This window comes from Camelina sativa, chromosome 12 (genome assembly GCF_030686135.1).
Source record: "Camelina sativa cultivar CO46 ecotype springtype chromosome 12, ASM3068613v1".
NCBI classification, from domain to species: domain Eukaryota; kingdom Viridiplantae; phylum Streptophyta; class Magnoliopsida; order Brassicales; family Brassicaceae; genus Camelina; species Camelina sativa.
Genome location: NC_141891.1, coordinates 38780598 through 38795276, shown reverse-complemented (window position 1 = coordinate 38795276; position 14679 = coordinate 38780598). Strand labels below are relative to the sequence as shown.

Here is a 14679-nt window from a genome sequence, read left to right as displayed (position 1 = left end):
TACTCTATGTTTTACCATTTAAAAATATGTTCTTACACCCAAAAATATTTTATTGTAAAGTATGCTCTTTATCACCACCTATAAAATGTCTTCTAAACAAATTAAACAATTTTTATGCTGCTTTACTCTCATTTTGGCATAATTATAGTTCTTATAATTACTAAAATTATTTTGTGACATAATTTTTTAACCATGAAGTTTTTTTTACTCCAAAGATATATTGGATGAACAACTGGTGAAAACTATCTACTCGATTACAATGATTTTATGACTAACCCAATAAAAGTTGAGAAATTGAAAGAAATTTAATATAATATAATAAAAATAAAAATTTGAAAATCATAATCATGATGGTATATATAAGTCTTAGATAATTCAGATATACAAAATAGAAACTTTATATACAATCCAAAACATGACATATGTCATAATCATGTTAAGGATAAACGTCCTATTTACTCTTCAGAAGTACCCAATTGTACCAAAACAACTTAAAGTTATGACCTCGTCTCAAATATTCTCGAATCATAAATTCTCAACTTATTTTTACCTGAATCAAAAGTTCTCATATATTTCTCCATATACCTGGTTTAAACGGTTTACGAACCTAATCCGATAGAAAACCATATAAATCCGGTTAGAAACCAATTTTAAAATGGTATACCGTTCCAAATTTCCAAATTTGAAACCGCTTCTCAATAACTCCATCAAACAGTGTAACAACCCGTCCCGTGGACCCCGCTAGCCTCACTGCTAGCCCGCTAGCCTCACTGCTAGCCGCCCAAACGGACCCCAAGCTGGCCCTGCAGGGCATCGATCCTAACCCCTCACTGGGCAAATGGAAATATTCATCCAAATCCACAGTAGGTTATTGGTGCGCCAGGCGTTCCTCGAACCCTGGTCCCCACCCTTTAACAACCTTCCCACAGGACAAGCTGTCACCAATTGGTAACGCCCGCGAACCAATTTGTGTATGCCACCAAGGGTGTCGATCGACACCACATTTTTTCCGGTTTGGTCGGGTTTGATTTAATTGCCGATTGGTTCGGTTTGGTTCAATTAAAACCCTAATCGTGTTGTTAAGTGTCTGAGACGAATTAGGGGTTTCAGAAAAGTCTTTTATCGCCGTTTGTGAGAAAGAAGAGAGAAGAGAGTGTTCTTAAGCTTTTGGGAAAGGATTGGGAGATTCCTTGCTGTTCTTGAGAGTTTTGGAGCTGAGAAAGAGTTAGAAGCTTGCTAGGAGTGAGGATTTTGTTCCTACTGCTCAGAATCTTCCTGGAAAGAGGTGAGTGCTTGACCATGGTTGATCTAAGCATGAGATCTCTCTTGTTTGGGTGTTTTCTTTGCTGTTTGTGTTGTTTTGTTGCTTGGGTTCGTTGCTTTTGTGATTCCCAGTGGTCTCTGAGGTATTTGGTTGAGTTTGAGACGGTTTCGAGGTGGATTGAATCGGAAGTTCATCGTTTGGATTCGCGCAGATCGTGTCTGCAGAAGAGGCATCGATCGACACTGTTTGTGGAGCATCGGTCGACACTGTTTGTGGAGCATCGGTCGACACTCTCTTGTAGCATCGGTCGATACCAGTCCCAACCGAGACTTGTTTTCCTGGTTTGATGTATTGCTTGTGTTTGTTTGATTGCTTAGACTTGAGGGTTCTCAAATGCTTGTGTGTATAACCTAGTAGATGGGAGGACGGCCTCACTAAGTATTTATGATAATACTTACGCATCTCAATTGTTGTTTGTGGTGTGCAGGTATGTGACGTGGAATCATGGCGATGAGGAGGAGGATGATCTAGGGTCTCGTTTGTGTGTTGTTGGTCTTTGCTATATTGTTTATGATGGAACCTTGGTTAGAAATATGCTAGGTTGATGGTTAGTATGCTTAGGATTGTTATTGCATTGATGTTGTAATGGTTCTGTATGGTTGGTATGTTTCCGCTGTGTGTATTCGTTGTTATTGGTTTAAAGAGGAGTTGTGATTTGGGATGGTCTAGTTAAGTAGTATGGGCTGCTTTATTATATATTGTATTTATTATCATTATAAAAAAAAACGGGTCGGGTTGTTTCATTTTGGTATCAGAGCTTTTACGGTTCTAGGATGGTTAAATGGATGGTTAGAGCGGTTAGGAAGTTAATTGGGTGAATTATTTTCCTTTTGCTTGATGCATGATGTTGTGTGATGAAATTGATTATGAGTAGTTAGTCAATTTGTTTGCGGTATGGAGTCCTAGTATCATCCTCTTCGAGCCTTCAATGAGATTCCACGGTAAGTTGTATTTTGTGTATTAGAATTATTGTGTGCTTAGCCTTCTGTTCTGGGTAGTGCAGACGGCTAGAGAGGATGCTGTTGGTCGCGGTCGTGGTCGTGGTCGTGGGCGTGGTCGTGGTCGTGGTCGGGGACGAGGTCAGGTTCCTGAGGCCAGTGTGAGTGTGACCCAGAGCATGGCCAGTGAGGAGGTGGCGGAGTCACAGGTTCATCCTAGTGTGTCTGGAGACCAGGCTGGTTTGGGTGACGGCAGGGCGGATGGGCCTGGTGTCGGTCACGGTGTTGCCCCGGGTGTGAGGGTTGCAGCTGCGGGTGCTCCGAGCAGGGAGGATGTCTTGATGGACTTGCTAGCTCAGGTAGCTCAGGCTTTGCAGCGACTTCCAGCAGTTGTGCCGCCAGTGGTTGGTGGGCAGGATCCAGTAGTGCCGCCAATGGTTGGTGGGCAGGATCCAGTAGTGCCGCCAGTGGGTGGTGGACAGGTTCCAGTGGTGCAGCCTGAAGCGGGTTTGCAGGCAGGTGTGCAGCCGGGGGCCGAGGTAGTGGATGCTCAGTATGTGCGGATGATGGAGCAGCTGCGGCATGTGGGAGCAGGGTATTTCTCAGGACGTACCGATCCGAGTGTAGCGGATGAGTGGAGAGAGCGGATGGAGGATATTTTCCTTTCGCTTAGGTGTCCCGACCAGTATAGGGTGGATCTGGCAGTGTTTTACTTGTCAGGAGATGCTCGTGTGTGGTGGAGGTCGGTGACGGCACGGAGGGTGCAGCGGGGTATGTCTTGGGGAGATTTTGTGAGGGAGTTTAACTCCAAGTATTTTCCTCAGGAGGCTCTTGATCGTATGGAGGCACGGTTCTTGGGGTTGACTCAAGGGGACCGTACAGTGCGGGAGCTGGATGCAGAGTTCAGTCGGCTTGTGGGGTATGCAGGCCGGGCTTGGGAGCCAGAGTCGGCTCAGGTGCGGAGGTTCTTGCTGGCTTTGCGAGATGATCTGAGGACTCGGTGCAGAGTGAGGAGCTATGCTACGAGAGCGGAGCTGGTTGAGGTTGCAGCTGGGATAGAGGATGACTTGAGGACACAGTTGGTGGTGGTCAGTCCAGCGGCTCAGACAGAGAAGACAGTGGAGCAGGGCATTTCAAGCAAGGATAGGCAGTCGGAGCAAAGGCGTAAGAGGAGGCGGGAAGAGACGACAATGGCAGACCAGGGTAGCCAGAGATGCTATGGGTGCGGGAGCACGGATCACACGTTGGCAAACTGTCCCAAGAAAGGTGACTTGCTGGAGTACCATCGTTTGTGTTATCATTGTGGGGAGGAGGGGCATATCAGGCCTTTCTGCCCTAAGAGGAGGCAGATGATGGAGGTTGTGGCACAGCCGAAGGGAGGACCGGGTGCCCATTCCGGCGTTTAGTTTTAGCTTTTGTTTTTCATTCTTTCATTTTGTATTTTCGTTTGGATTTGTAAACGATTATTGCATTGAGGTTTTAATAAAAGTTGGAGTTATTTTGGATTTGAGAATTGTGGAAAAACCACTGGAAAGGATTAGCACGGAAATTCTATAAATGGAAGATTTCCATAAATAGAAGGGTGCTATAAATGGAAAGTTTCCATAAATAGAAAGTTGCTATAAATGGAAAGTTTTATAGGAGTTAGAGCTTTTCTATTTTTTTTTGAAAAGTGTATGGAAATACCTTGAGAGTAGGGTGTTCCAGGGTGACCGGGTGGTGGTCATGGTGGTGTTCGGGTGATGGGTTTTCGTGAAGGCGCAATGCTAAAAGAGGAAAGTTTCTAAAAATAGAAGTTTCCAGAAATGGAAAGCGTTGAGGTAGATCTAGTCGGGAGATACTCGTTGACATCAGACTTGTTTGCTCAAGATTGTGTGGGCCTAACTCATGTGATACCGATAGCTCGATGGACTTTGTGGCCAGAGAGTGGGAGTGGTATGTTTGCTTCGGATGACGATCCGAGAGCACGCTTTAGGGTGACGACCCAAGAGCGGGATATTTGAGACTCCCTGGATACCGTAGCTGTGAGCCGTGGCTCGGCAGTGAGCCGGTATGTCTCGAGGGTTGCGACCCGAGAGCGGGGGGAGTGGGCGTGTGAGACTCCCTGGATACCGTAGCTGTGGGCTGTGGCCTGGCAGTGAGCCGGTATGACTCGAAGGTTGCGACCTGAGAGCGGGGGGAGTGTGTGTGTGAGTGACTTCCTGGATGCCGTAGCTTAAGGCGGTTGGCCTGATAGCGAGCCGGCATGATTCGTTGGTTGCGACCACGGACGGGGGAAGCACTGAGTTGTGAGCAAATAGTATCTTTGATGTGAGTATATTGGCTAGAGGGAGACCTCGAGGGTCAGTCAGAGGTGTGCGGGCTGTTGCGACAGTGGCACGGGAAACCTTGGCTGATGGTGTTTAGTCCGGTCTGGGGACGTGCGGGCCGTGTTGACGGTGGCACGGAGGTCCTTGGAGGATGGACGGTATTGCGGGATTCGGGGACGAATCCATATTGGTGGGGGAGAATTGTAACGCCCGCGAACCAATTTGTGTATTTTTGGTGTGGGTGTCGATCGACACCCTTGGTGGCATCGATCGACACCACGTTTTTTCCGGTTTGGTCGGGTTTGATTTAATTGCCGATTGGTTCGGTTTGGTTCAATTAAAACCCTAATCGTGTTGTTAAGTGTCTGAGACGAATTAGGGATTTCAGAAAAGTCTTTTATCGCCGTTTGTGAGAAAGAAGAGAGAAGAGAGTGTTCTTAAGCTTTTGGGAAAGGATTGGGAGATTCCTTGCTGTTCTTGAGAGTTTTGGAGCTGGGAAAGAGTTAGAAGCTTGCTAGGAGTGAGGATTTCGTTCCTACTGCTCAGAATCTTCCTGGAAAGTGGTGAGTGCTTGACCATGGTTGATCTAAGCATGAGATCTCTCTTGTTTGGGTGTTTTCTTTGCTGTTTGTGTTGTTTTGTTGCTTGGGTTCATTGCTTTTGTGATTCCCAGTGATCTCTGAGGTATTTGGTTGAGTTTGAGACGGTTTCGAGGTGGATTGAATCGGAAGTTCATCGTTCGGATTCGCGCAGATCGTGTCTGCAGAAGAGGCATCGATCGACACTGTTTGTGGAGCATCGGTCGACACTGTTTGTGGAGCATCGGTCGACACTCTCTTGTAGCATCGGTCGATACCAGTCTCAACCGAGACTTGTTTTCCTGGTTTGATGTATTGCTTGTGTTTGTTTGATTGCTTAGACTTGAGGGTTCTCAAATGCTTGTGTGTATAACCTAGTAGATGGGAGGACGGCCTCACTAAGTATTTATGATAATACTTACGCATCTCAATTGTTGTTTGTGGTGTGCAGGTATGTGACGTGGAATCATGGCGATGAGGAGGAGGATGATCTAGGGTCTCGTTTGTGTGTTGTTGGTCTTTGCTATATTGTTTATGATGGAACCTTGGTTAGAAATATGCTAGGTTGATGGTTAGTATGCTTAGGATTGTTATTGCATTGATGTTGTAATGGTTCTGTATGGTTGGTATGTTTCCGCTGTGTGTATTCGTTGTTATTGGTTTAAAGAGGAGTTGTGATTTGGGATGGTCTAGTTAAGTAGTATGGGCTGCTTTATTATATATTGTATTTATTATCATTATAAAAAAAAAAACGGGTCGGGTTGTTTCAAACAGCTCTTGTTTCAGTACTGGAATCATCAACATTATTGAGAAAAGAAAACTCTAAATTTTGACCAGAAACATCAACCACCGACTTATCTTCCAAACTTATAATGCTACTAACTGTAGAATAACTTTTGGAACCTCCATCATTGTCTCCATCCTCGATTAAATTGGCGGGCCTTATATACTTCGCTTTCATTTCATTGCATCTGATAGCTTCCATTGAAAAAACCGGCACGAATCAAAGACCCACGCAATAGATTGGCAAAATTATATCAGAAAAAAAAAATCAAGGATCAAATTTTTCAATATAAACATGTAATGTTATGTAGATATAATGTTATTTTCTTAATTAGCTGTCATGTTATGTTTAAAAAACAATAATTCTTTTGACATAACTTATGTTTTTTTTTAAAAAAAATTGTTATTCACTATTTATTTATTAGTAATAATATACATGCTTAGTGAATTACTTTTTTGTTTATACATGTCAAAATCTTATTGAGAAAACACATATAATATAATTAGCGTACAATGAAAAATATATTAGTTTTGTTAATTTTCCTTTTTGATTTTGAAACTTTTTTAGATATAAACATGTAAATTTTATTTAGATTTAATGTTATTTTCTTAATTAGCTGTTTTGAAAAATAATTATTTTTGACACGTGTCAACATCTCATCAGTATACTTGACATGTGGCTAATTTGAAAACCCAACTTTATATAATAAAATTTTTAATATAATAAAAAGATTAATTCAGACTTCAGTTCAAGCTTTTTTCCTAAGACTGCCAATTGGTTTTTCATGATCTTCGTTTTCTTTGCATGTGCCTTCACAAATTTTGTTGCAGTACTCAGTATCCGAAATTGGCTTACCATAGAGACATAATTTTTTTTTTTTTGTGCAAACAAAGACATAAAATTTAATGTGTTGTTGTGAAACTAGAGAGTTTAGGGAGAAATCTCTTGTTCTTATTATTGATATCGAATAGAGGTTACATATTTATAGGGAGGACTAAGTACAATACATAATAGGAAACATATAAGTAAACCGACATAAGCTAAGGCCAAAGGCCGAAGGGCCTTTGGGCTGTGAACAGGCGGATCACACATATAGTTAATGAGGCCGGTCGATGGAGTCCACTAACTGTTTTACAACACTCCCCATTGGACGATATGACCGTGCCTATGCTTGGACGGGATCGCTGCAATGTGCTTAGGGGATGCTGCCTCATTAAAATCTTACCAGGAAAACCCATTGGGACAAAACCTTGGTGAAGGAAAAAGAGTACATCACACATTGCTCCCCCAATTCCTGAATGTTGTTGTCGGCTGAGTTGTTGCATGACTGAACTTGCACCACTTGAACTTCTCCGGCCTTTTGTAGTTCATGTGTGTAGAAGAACTTTGGCAGTATGTGCTTCGTCCGATCTCCCTTGATGTAACCTTCTTTGAGCTGTGCGATGCAGGCTGTATTGTCTTCATAGAGTATAGTTGCTTCCTTGTTATCTTCTAAGCCGCTATATGTCCGAATATGCTGAGTCATTGACCGCAACCAAACACACTCACGGCTGGCTTCATGTATGGCTAGGATCTCCGCGTGATTTGAGGATGTGGCCACTAGAGTCTGCTTCATAGAACGCCAAGAGATCGCAGTACCACCGTGCGTAAACACATAACCTGTTTGTGACTTACCATTGTGTGGATCGGATAGATAACCTGCATCAGCAAAACCAACTAAACCTTCTTTGTTATAGTTAGTAAAATATAGACCAAAGTCTGTCGTTCCCTGAAGGTAACGCCTAACATGTTTAATACCATTCCAGTGCCTTTTGGTCGGACAAGAACTATATCTTGCTAGGAGGTTCACGGCAAAGCATATGTCTGGTCTAGTGTGGCTAGCCAAGAACATTAGCGCTCCTATAGCACTGAGGTAAGGCATTTCAGGACCAAGAACTTCTTCATTGTCCTTCTTAGGAGCAAATGGATCTTTATCCACTTCTATACTTCTCACAACCATTGGGCTAGTCAATGAGTGAGCTTGCTCCATATTAAATCTCTTGAGTACCTTTTCTGTATATGCCTTTTGATGCACAAGGATTCCATTGTTTCTGTACTCAAGCTGCAATCCCAAACAGAATTTTGTCTTGCCTAGGTCTTTCATCTCAAATTCTTTCTGGAGATATTCTACTGTTTGGGCGATTTCCCCAGAGGTTCCAAGGATGTTTAAATCATCCACATATACTGCTATTATCACAAATCCTTTGTTTGCAAAATTGTTTATGAATATACATGGACTGATTGGGTCGTTCTGATAGCCTTTCTTTGCCAAATAGTCGCTTAATCGGTTATACCACATTCGACCACTCCGTTTCAGTCCATAAAGCGATTTGTCTAGCCTTATGCAGTATTGGTCTCTAGAACCACTCTTATCTTTGAGTTCTATACCCTCTGGTAATCTCATATAAATTTTGTTATCCAGTGGACCATATAGATATGCAGTTACAATATCCATTAACCGCAAATCTAAATTTTTTTTTATAGCCAGACTTATTAGATATCTAAAAGTCGTTGCATCCATCACAGGGGAGTATGTCTCCTCATAATCTATGCCGGGTCTTTGAAAGAATCCTTGTACTACAAGCCGTGCTTTGTATCTCACAATTTCATTGTTTTCATTTCTCTTTCTTACAAAGACCCATTTGTGTCCAACTGGTTTAATTTCAGGTGTTATCCTTAAGGTCGGACCAAACATACTTCTCTTCTTTAATGAGTTTAACTCCACATCAATAGCTTCTTGCCATTTAGGCCAATCTTTGTTTTGAGTGCACTCTAGTATAGATGTGGGTTCATGATCCTCGTTTATTTCAAGTGCTACCTTGTATGCAAATATATCATCGATGTCGACATATTTTCGGTTCCATTGAATTCCAGACATAATATAGTTTATTGAGATCTCATTGTTGTCAATTCCTTCAGGTTCTTGAGGTTCAGCGTCCTGATCCTCAATTGGTACGTTAGGAGTTTCTGTGACAGCGTCTGGCTTTAATATAATTCCCTGTGCCTCGGTCTGTTTTGCACCTTTAGTTTTCCGAGGATTTTTACCTTTGGAACCTAATGGTCTACCTCGTTTCAAACATGGTCTAGACTCTGTAGCAACTTGATTATTGTGTTCCTTGTGAACATCAATACGTACTGGTGCATTGCAAGCTGGTATGTACGATTTTGTTACTCTTTTCGGGTCAGCAAAGGAATCTGGCAATTGATTAGGTAGCTGTTGTAGATGTATAATCTTTTGAACCTCTGCATCACATGCTAGAGTTCGAGGATCTTGCCAATTTAAGGATGTTTGATTCCATGTTAATTCTTTGCCCAGCTTGTTGGTCTCTCCACCTAATGTAGGGAATTCGGACTCAACGAATTGACAGTCCGCGTATCTGGCCTTAAATAAATCTCCTGTGAGTGGCTCGAGATACTTTATAATGGTGGGAGACTCATAACCAACATATATTCCCATCCTCCTTTGAGGTCCCATCTTAGTTCTCTGTGGTGGAGCAATTGGTGTATAAACGGCACAACCAAATGTTTTGAGATGGGATAAGTCTGGCTCTTGACCCGATAATAGTTGGGATGGTGAATATTTGTGTTCACTAGATGGCATGATGCGTATGAGTTCTGCTGCATGTAAGACCGCGTGTCCCCAAGCCGACACAGGAAGCTTCGATCGCATTAGCAATGGTCGAGCTATCAATTGTATTCGTTTAATGAAGGATTCAGCTAATCTGTTTTGTGTATGGACATGTGCCACGGGATGTTCCACACTCATCCCCATGGACATACAGTACTCATTAAATGCTTGGGATGTAAATTCACCAGAATTGTCTAGATGTATAGTCTTAAGTGGAAAGTCTGGAAAATGTGCTCTTAATCTTATGATTTGAGCTAACATCTTAGCAAAAGCTAAGTTTCTTGTGGATAACAAGCATACGTGAGACTAGGGATGTCAAACGGGCCAGATGCCCGCGGGCATAGCCCATTGAGAAGCCAAGCGGAGCGGGCATGGGCCTAGTTATTGAAGCCCAAATTTTCGCGGGCATAGCAGACCAGACCCGTTTGGTCGGCGGATTCAAGCGGGCATGCCCGTCGCGGATTGCGGGTTTGAGAAATTACCCGATGGAACATTCTTCATCTTCTTCTTCCGTTCTTCGTTTTCGTTTGACATCTCTATCTCCCATAGTCTATTGTTCTTCCGTTCTTCATCTTCCACAGACCCGTTTGATCTTCGTCTCCCACAGTCTGTTCGTTTTCTTCTTCCGTTCTGCAGACAACATAGAAAATGTCTTAACTTTTTTTAAAGAATTTGAGATTTATTGTTTTGTTTTGATCTCTTATATATGTGCTTATGTGCCATTTTGCTCAGGCTGTATTGTGTCTTATTGGAGGTATAGAAAAATCTCTATGGTGAGCCTTTTTTTTTTGGCGCGATTGACTTCGTTGCTCTTCTTTGTTTCATAGATTTCTGACATTTGTTTTTTTTCTTTTTGATTGGTTGTTAATAGGGAGAAGTAAAGCTTTTTGTGAATCATCTGGAGAATGGTTACACCAATGGCTTTGGTGTCAAATCTGAACCTGCAAATTGGGGATCGATCCGTAAGCTCTCTCAATCTTGATGTTTTAGAATGTGAAACTGTTGTTAATTCTCAGTACTTTGATTTGATCTCAAGGTTTTTATCTTTTGCAGTTTGTGATTGGTGGAAATCATGAAGGGAACCCGTCCTTAAAATTCTGCTTTATGCTTAACACTTCCATCTCATAGGTGATATAGTTCCTGATCTTCTAACAGATCCCATTACAATGGTTCTACTTGTTGTTGTTTATGATCTTCATTACAATGATCTTTATTTGTTGTTTATGGTTCTACTTGTTTTGCTATATTGATGTTAATCCGCAGAAGGAGTCTCAATGTTCTGGACATCACATTATTCAAATGCATAGTTGTTACATAGTTGCATATTTGTTGTTCACGGCATAGGTACGGTTGTACGGAGCTTGGTGGAAGAGAAGAAGAACATGCCCGCGGGCATGCCCCTTAGTCCGCAAAGCTAAGCGGAGCGGGCATGGGCATTGATACGTCACCCGCCGCCCGTGGCGGACCTGTCTGCGGCGGATCACTGAAAAGACGGGACCGTGATGGTCAGTCCATTTGGGCACGGGCATGCCCGTTTGACATCCCTACGTGAGACCATCTGGTTGATGCATCTATCATCACCATGAAATATCTGAATGTCCCACTTGGTGGGTGTATAGGTCCACATATGTCACCTTGTATCCTTTCCAGAAAGTGTAAAGTCTCTTTTGTGACTTTTACTGGTGAGGGTCTTATGATAAGTTTCCCTTGTGCACATGCTACACAAGTGAGATTTTTAGGGAAAACTTTTCTTTCTTTGAGGTTGTGCCCTTTTGAACTCTTAATTAGTTTACGCATCATGTTTGAGCCCGGATGGCCAAGCCGGTCATGCCATAGAGTGAATTGTTGGTTAATCATTCTGTGCTTTGCTAAGTTAGCTTCTATCATGTTGATTCTAGCATGGTATAGACCAGAGGCTAGTGCAGGTATAGTCTCTAGGATCTTCTTTTGTCCTTTCACATTTTCTGTAATGTAGAGGAACTCTTTAGCTCCTTCACCCTTGGTTTCAATATGATAACCATTTAGTCTTATATCTTTAAAGCTCAATAAGTTTCTCTTAGAGCTGGGTGAGTATAAGGCATCACATAGCTCAATGTGTGTGCCGTGAGGCAACAATATGTGAGCCTAGCCGTAGCCTTCTATTAAATTTGCTATACCCGCAATTGTACTAACATTAGCATTTTTCATAATAAGATTTATGAAATATCTTTTGTCTTTTAGTATGGTGTGGCTGGAGCCACTGTCCACTACTAGTTCACTCATGTCCTCGGCCATTTCTATAAAGCGGACAATAAGTTTGTGTTTTAACAAGACAATTTTATAAAATAAAATCTATTGAATTTAAATCAAAGTCATTACAAGGAAATTAAATCATAAAAGCATAGAAATTAAACCAAAATAAGAATTGAAATTCAATCTTCATTGTTGAGGCAATCGGAAGTCTCATAGTCTAGCAAGTCATCCTTCTCATGATCGAAGTCTCCTTCATCATCGAGGTATGCGAGATTGGCCTCTGGATTCTTATTAAGAACTTCTTGATATGCATCAATGAGGTGTTTGGGAGTTCTGCAGTTCTTGGCCCAGTGGTTTGACATACCACATCGGTGGCAAGTCGATTTGGCCTTGGTGTGTGGTTTAAAGGACCCACGGCCCCTACCACCACGTCTGCGGCCTCCTCGACCAGCCTGGCCTCCTCGACCACCACGGCCATGGCCGTAGTGTCTTTCTCTGTGGACGTAGTTGGTCTCATTAGGCTCTTTAGGCTCTTTAGACTCTACTGCAGCTTTCTTTCCCAAATCAACTTTATTTGCTTCTGGTAATGGGGCTGTACCAGGAGGTCTCATAGCACTGTTCATCATCAACAACTCATCGTTCTGCTCAGCTAACAGTAAACACTCAATGAGTTCCCCATAGTCAGCGAGCTTTTGATGTCGATATTGTTGTTGAAGAACTCTGTTATTGGGGCTGAAAGTAGACAAAGTCTTTTCTATCAGCTCCTGCTCTGTTACCTCTCTTCCACACAGCCTAAGGAGTGAGACAATCCTAAAGAGCTCAGAGTTATACTCCTCCATGGATTTGTAATCTGGATCCTTAGGCTTTTCCAATCGAACTCGGCCTTTGGAAGGAGCACCGTCTTTTGGTGCCCGTAACGGCGTTTAAGCTGTGTCCAAAGGGCGAGAGGATCTCTTATAAAGAGGTACTGGCTTTTGATACTCTCAGCAATGTGATGATGTATATGCTGGAGGCACTTATTCTTTTGCTTGTCAGTGCACTCAAATTCCTCATCGATGCATTCGTGCAAGCCGTTTGATGACAGATAGATCTCGGTGTCATTTGCCCATTGCAAGTAATTCTTTCCAGAAGCTTGCAGGATAGGGTAGTCTAGGCTCTTGAGATTTTCCATCTGCATAAAGTAGACAACCGATAGTCAGCATGCTATATTTGAGATCGAACCATGCAACATTTAATTAAGGTCATGCGGTATTTGAGACCGAACCATGCCTTAGGTCATGCGGTATTTGAGACCAAACCATGCCTTGCCTCTTATAGTTTTATGGTTTAAATTCATGCATGCAAGACAACAAAATCAAATAGATATGCATGCAATGTTTTCCTTATTTCTAGATAGGATTTCCTTTTCTTATAATTTCCTATTTAGTCTAGGATTTATGTTTTGTTTTGAGAGTTTTAGGAACTTATCCTAATTAGTTATTTGATCCGAGATTTTATGTTTTAATTTATAGAATTTTAACAAAAGTTTTAATTTAATCGGATATACTCTTAAACTATAATGTTAATTTTACATAAATTTTAGGATAATGATTAAAGTTTTATGGAAGTTATCCTAATGATCCTAGAACAAGAAAATGCTCGAGTTTATTGTCTAAGGAATCCTAAGAATTAATTCATGCAGCCGAGTTTTACAAGTCTTAATCGATTCTACATGACCGGATTTCTATATGATGCATGAATGACCAAGTTTTAATATCCTAGAACAGTTTGATTTAATATCTTATTAATCTAGCAATTTTCGGTTCTAGGTTCTTATGCATCACAACAAGCAACAATCAACCAAATTTTAATCTTGTAATATAATTGGTTTTAATTCTCAAGAAATCTAACAACCTAAACATGATCCGATTTTTATGTTTTAGGTTTTAGAGATCTTAAACTATGTTGGTTGTTTTACTTGTTTGTTTTTAAGGTTCAATAGCTTTAAGGTTCAAATTCGATCATAGGGTTTTAAGGGTGTTTAGATCTTTGTTTACCTTCACCGATTTGGATTCTGACTGGATATGAACCGGGAGCTAAAGACCTCGGTAATTCCTCTCTTTCTCGATCACGAACTGCTTTCCGCAAACAGCTTCCCTCGAACAGCTCCTCGCGAACTCACCCCCGAAACCGAGAACCAACAAACCTCGATAGAGTTTGAGAAGAACTCGATCACAAGCTAAGGATGCTCGTGAATCAGCAAGAGAGCTTCGAGACAAAGGAGATAAGTCTCGAAGAAGGAGGAAGAACAAAGGCGGTTTAGGGTTTTAGGGAAGAAGAGAAAATCGGCGGCTGCCTTTAGGGTTTTAGGGTAAGAGGCTATCGTGCTGATAACGTGTTGTAAAACTAGAGAGTTTAGGGAGAAATATCTTGTTCTTATTATTGATATCGAATAGAGGTTACATATTTATAGGGAGGACTAAGTCCAATACATAATAGGAAACATATAAGTAAACCGACATAAGCTAAGGCCAAAGGCCGATGGGCCTTTGGGCTGCGAACAGGCGGATCACACATAGAGTTAATGAGGCCGGTCGATGGAGTCCACTAAGTGTTTTACAACATGTGTTAGGTTATCTTATTTAATTTAGATTACAATTATATTATGCTTTGTTTTACCAAGCTTGAAAACTGTGATTTTTGATCGTTAAAATTGACATGTTACATCTTGTTGCAGTACTCAGTATCCGAAATTGGCTTACCATAGAGACATAAATTTTTTTTTTTGTGCAAATAAAGACATAAAATTTAATGTGTTAGGTTATCTTATTTAATTTAGATTACAATTATATTATGCTTTGTTTTACC

At 41.5% G+C, this 14679-nt stretch overlaps 1 protein-coding gene across 1 annotated transcript; it reads right to left on the bottom strand.

Annotated features, from left to right (window-relative positions):
• Nucleotides 1-12011: 12011 nt before the first annotated feature.
• On the bottom strand, nucleotides 12012-13003 carry LOC147933317 (uncharacterized). Its single transcript, XM_087477400.1, has 2 exons — nucleotides 12609-13003; nucleotides 12012-12327 (listed from the first exon to the last, which is right to left on the bottom strand). The coding sequence occupies exons 1-2, from the start codon at nucleotides 13001-13003 to the stop codon at nucleotides 12012-12014; spliced, it is 711 nt and encodes a 236-aa protein (XP_087333526.1).
• Between the last annotated feature and the right edge of the window lie 1676 nt (nucleotides 13004-14679).

What these genes read in the sequence shown, in the direction of transcription:
- LOC147933317 (XM_087477400.1), bottom strand. Translation starts at nt 13,003, where the DNA reads ATGGAAAATCTCAAGAGCCTAGACTACCCTATCCTGCAAGCTTCTGGA. An exon ending in TTAGGCTGTGTGGAAGAGAG is followed by an intron (nt 12,328 to 12,608) that starts GTAACAGAGCAG and finishes CTACGTCCACAG; the next exon opens with AGAAAGACACTACGGCCATG.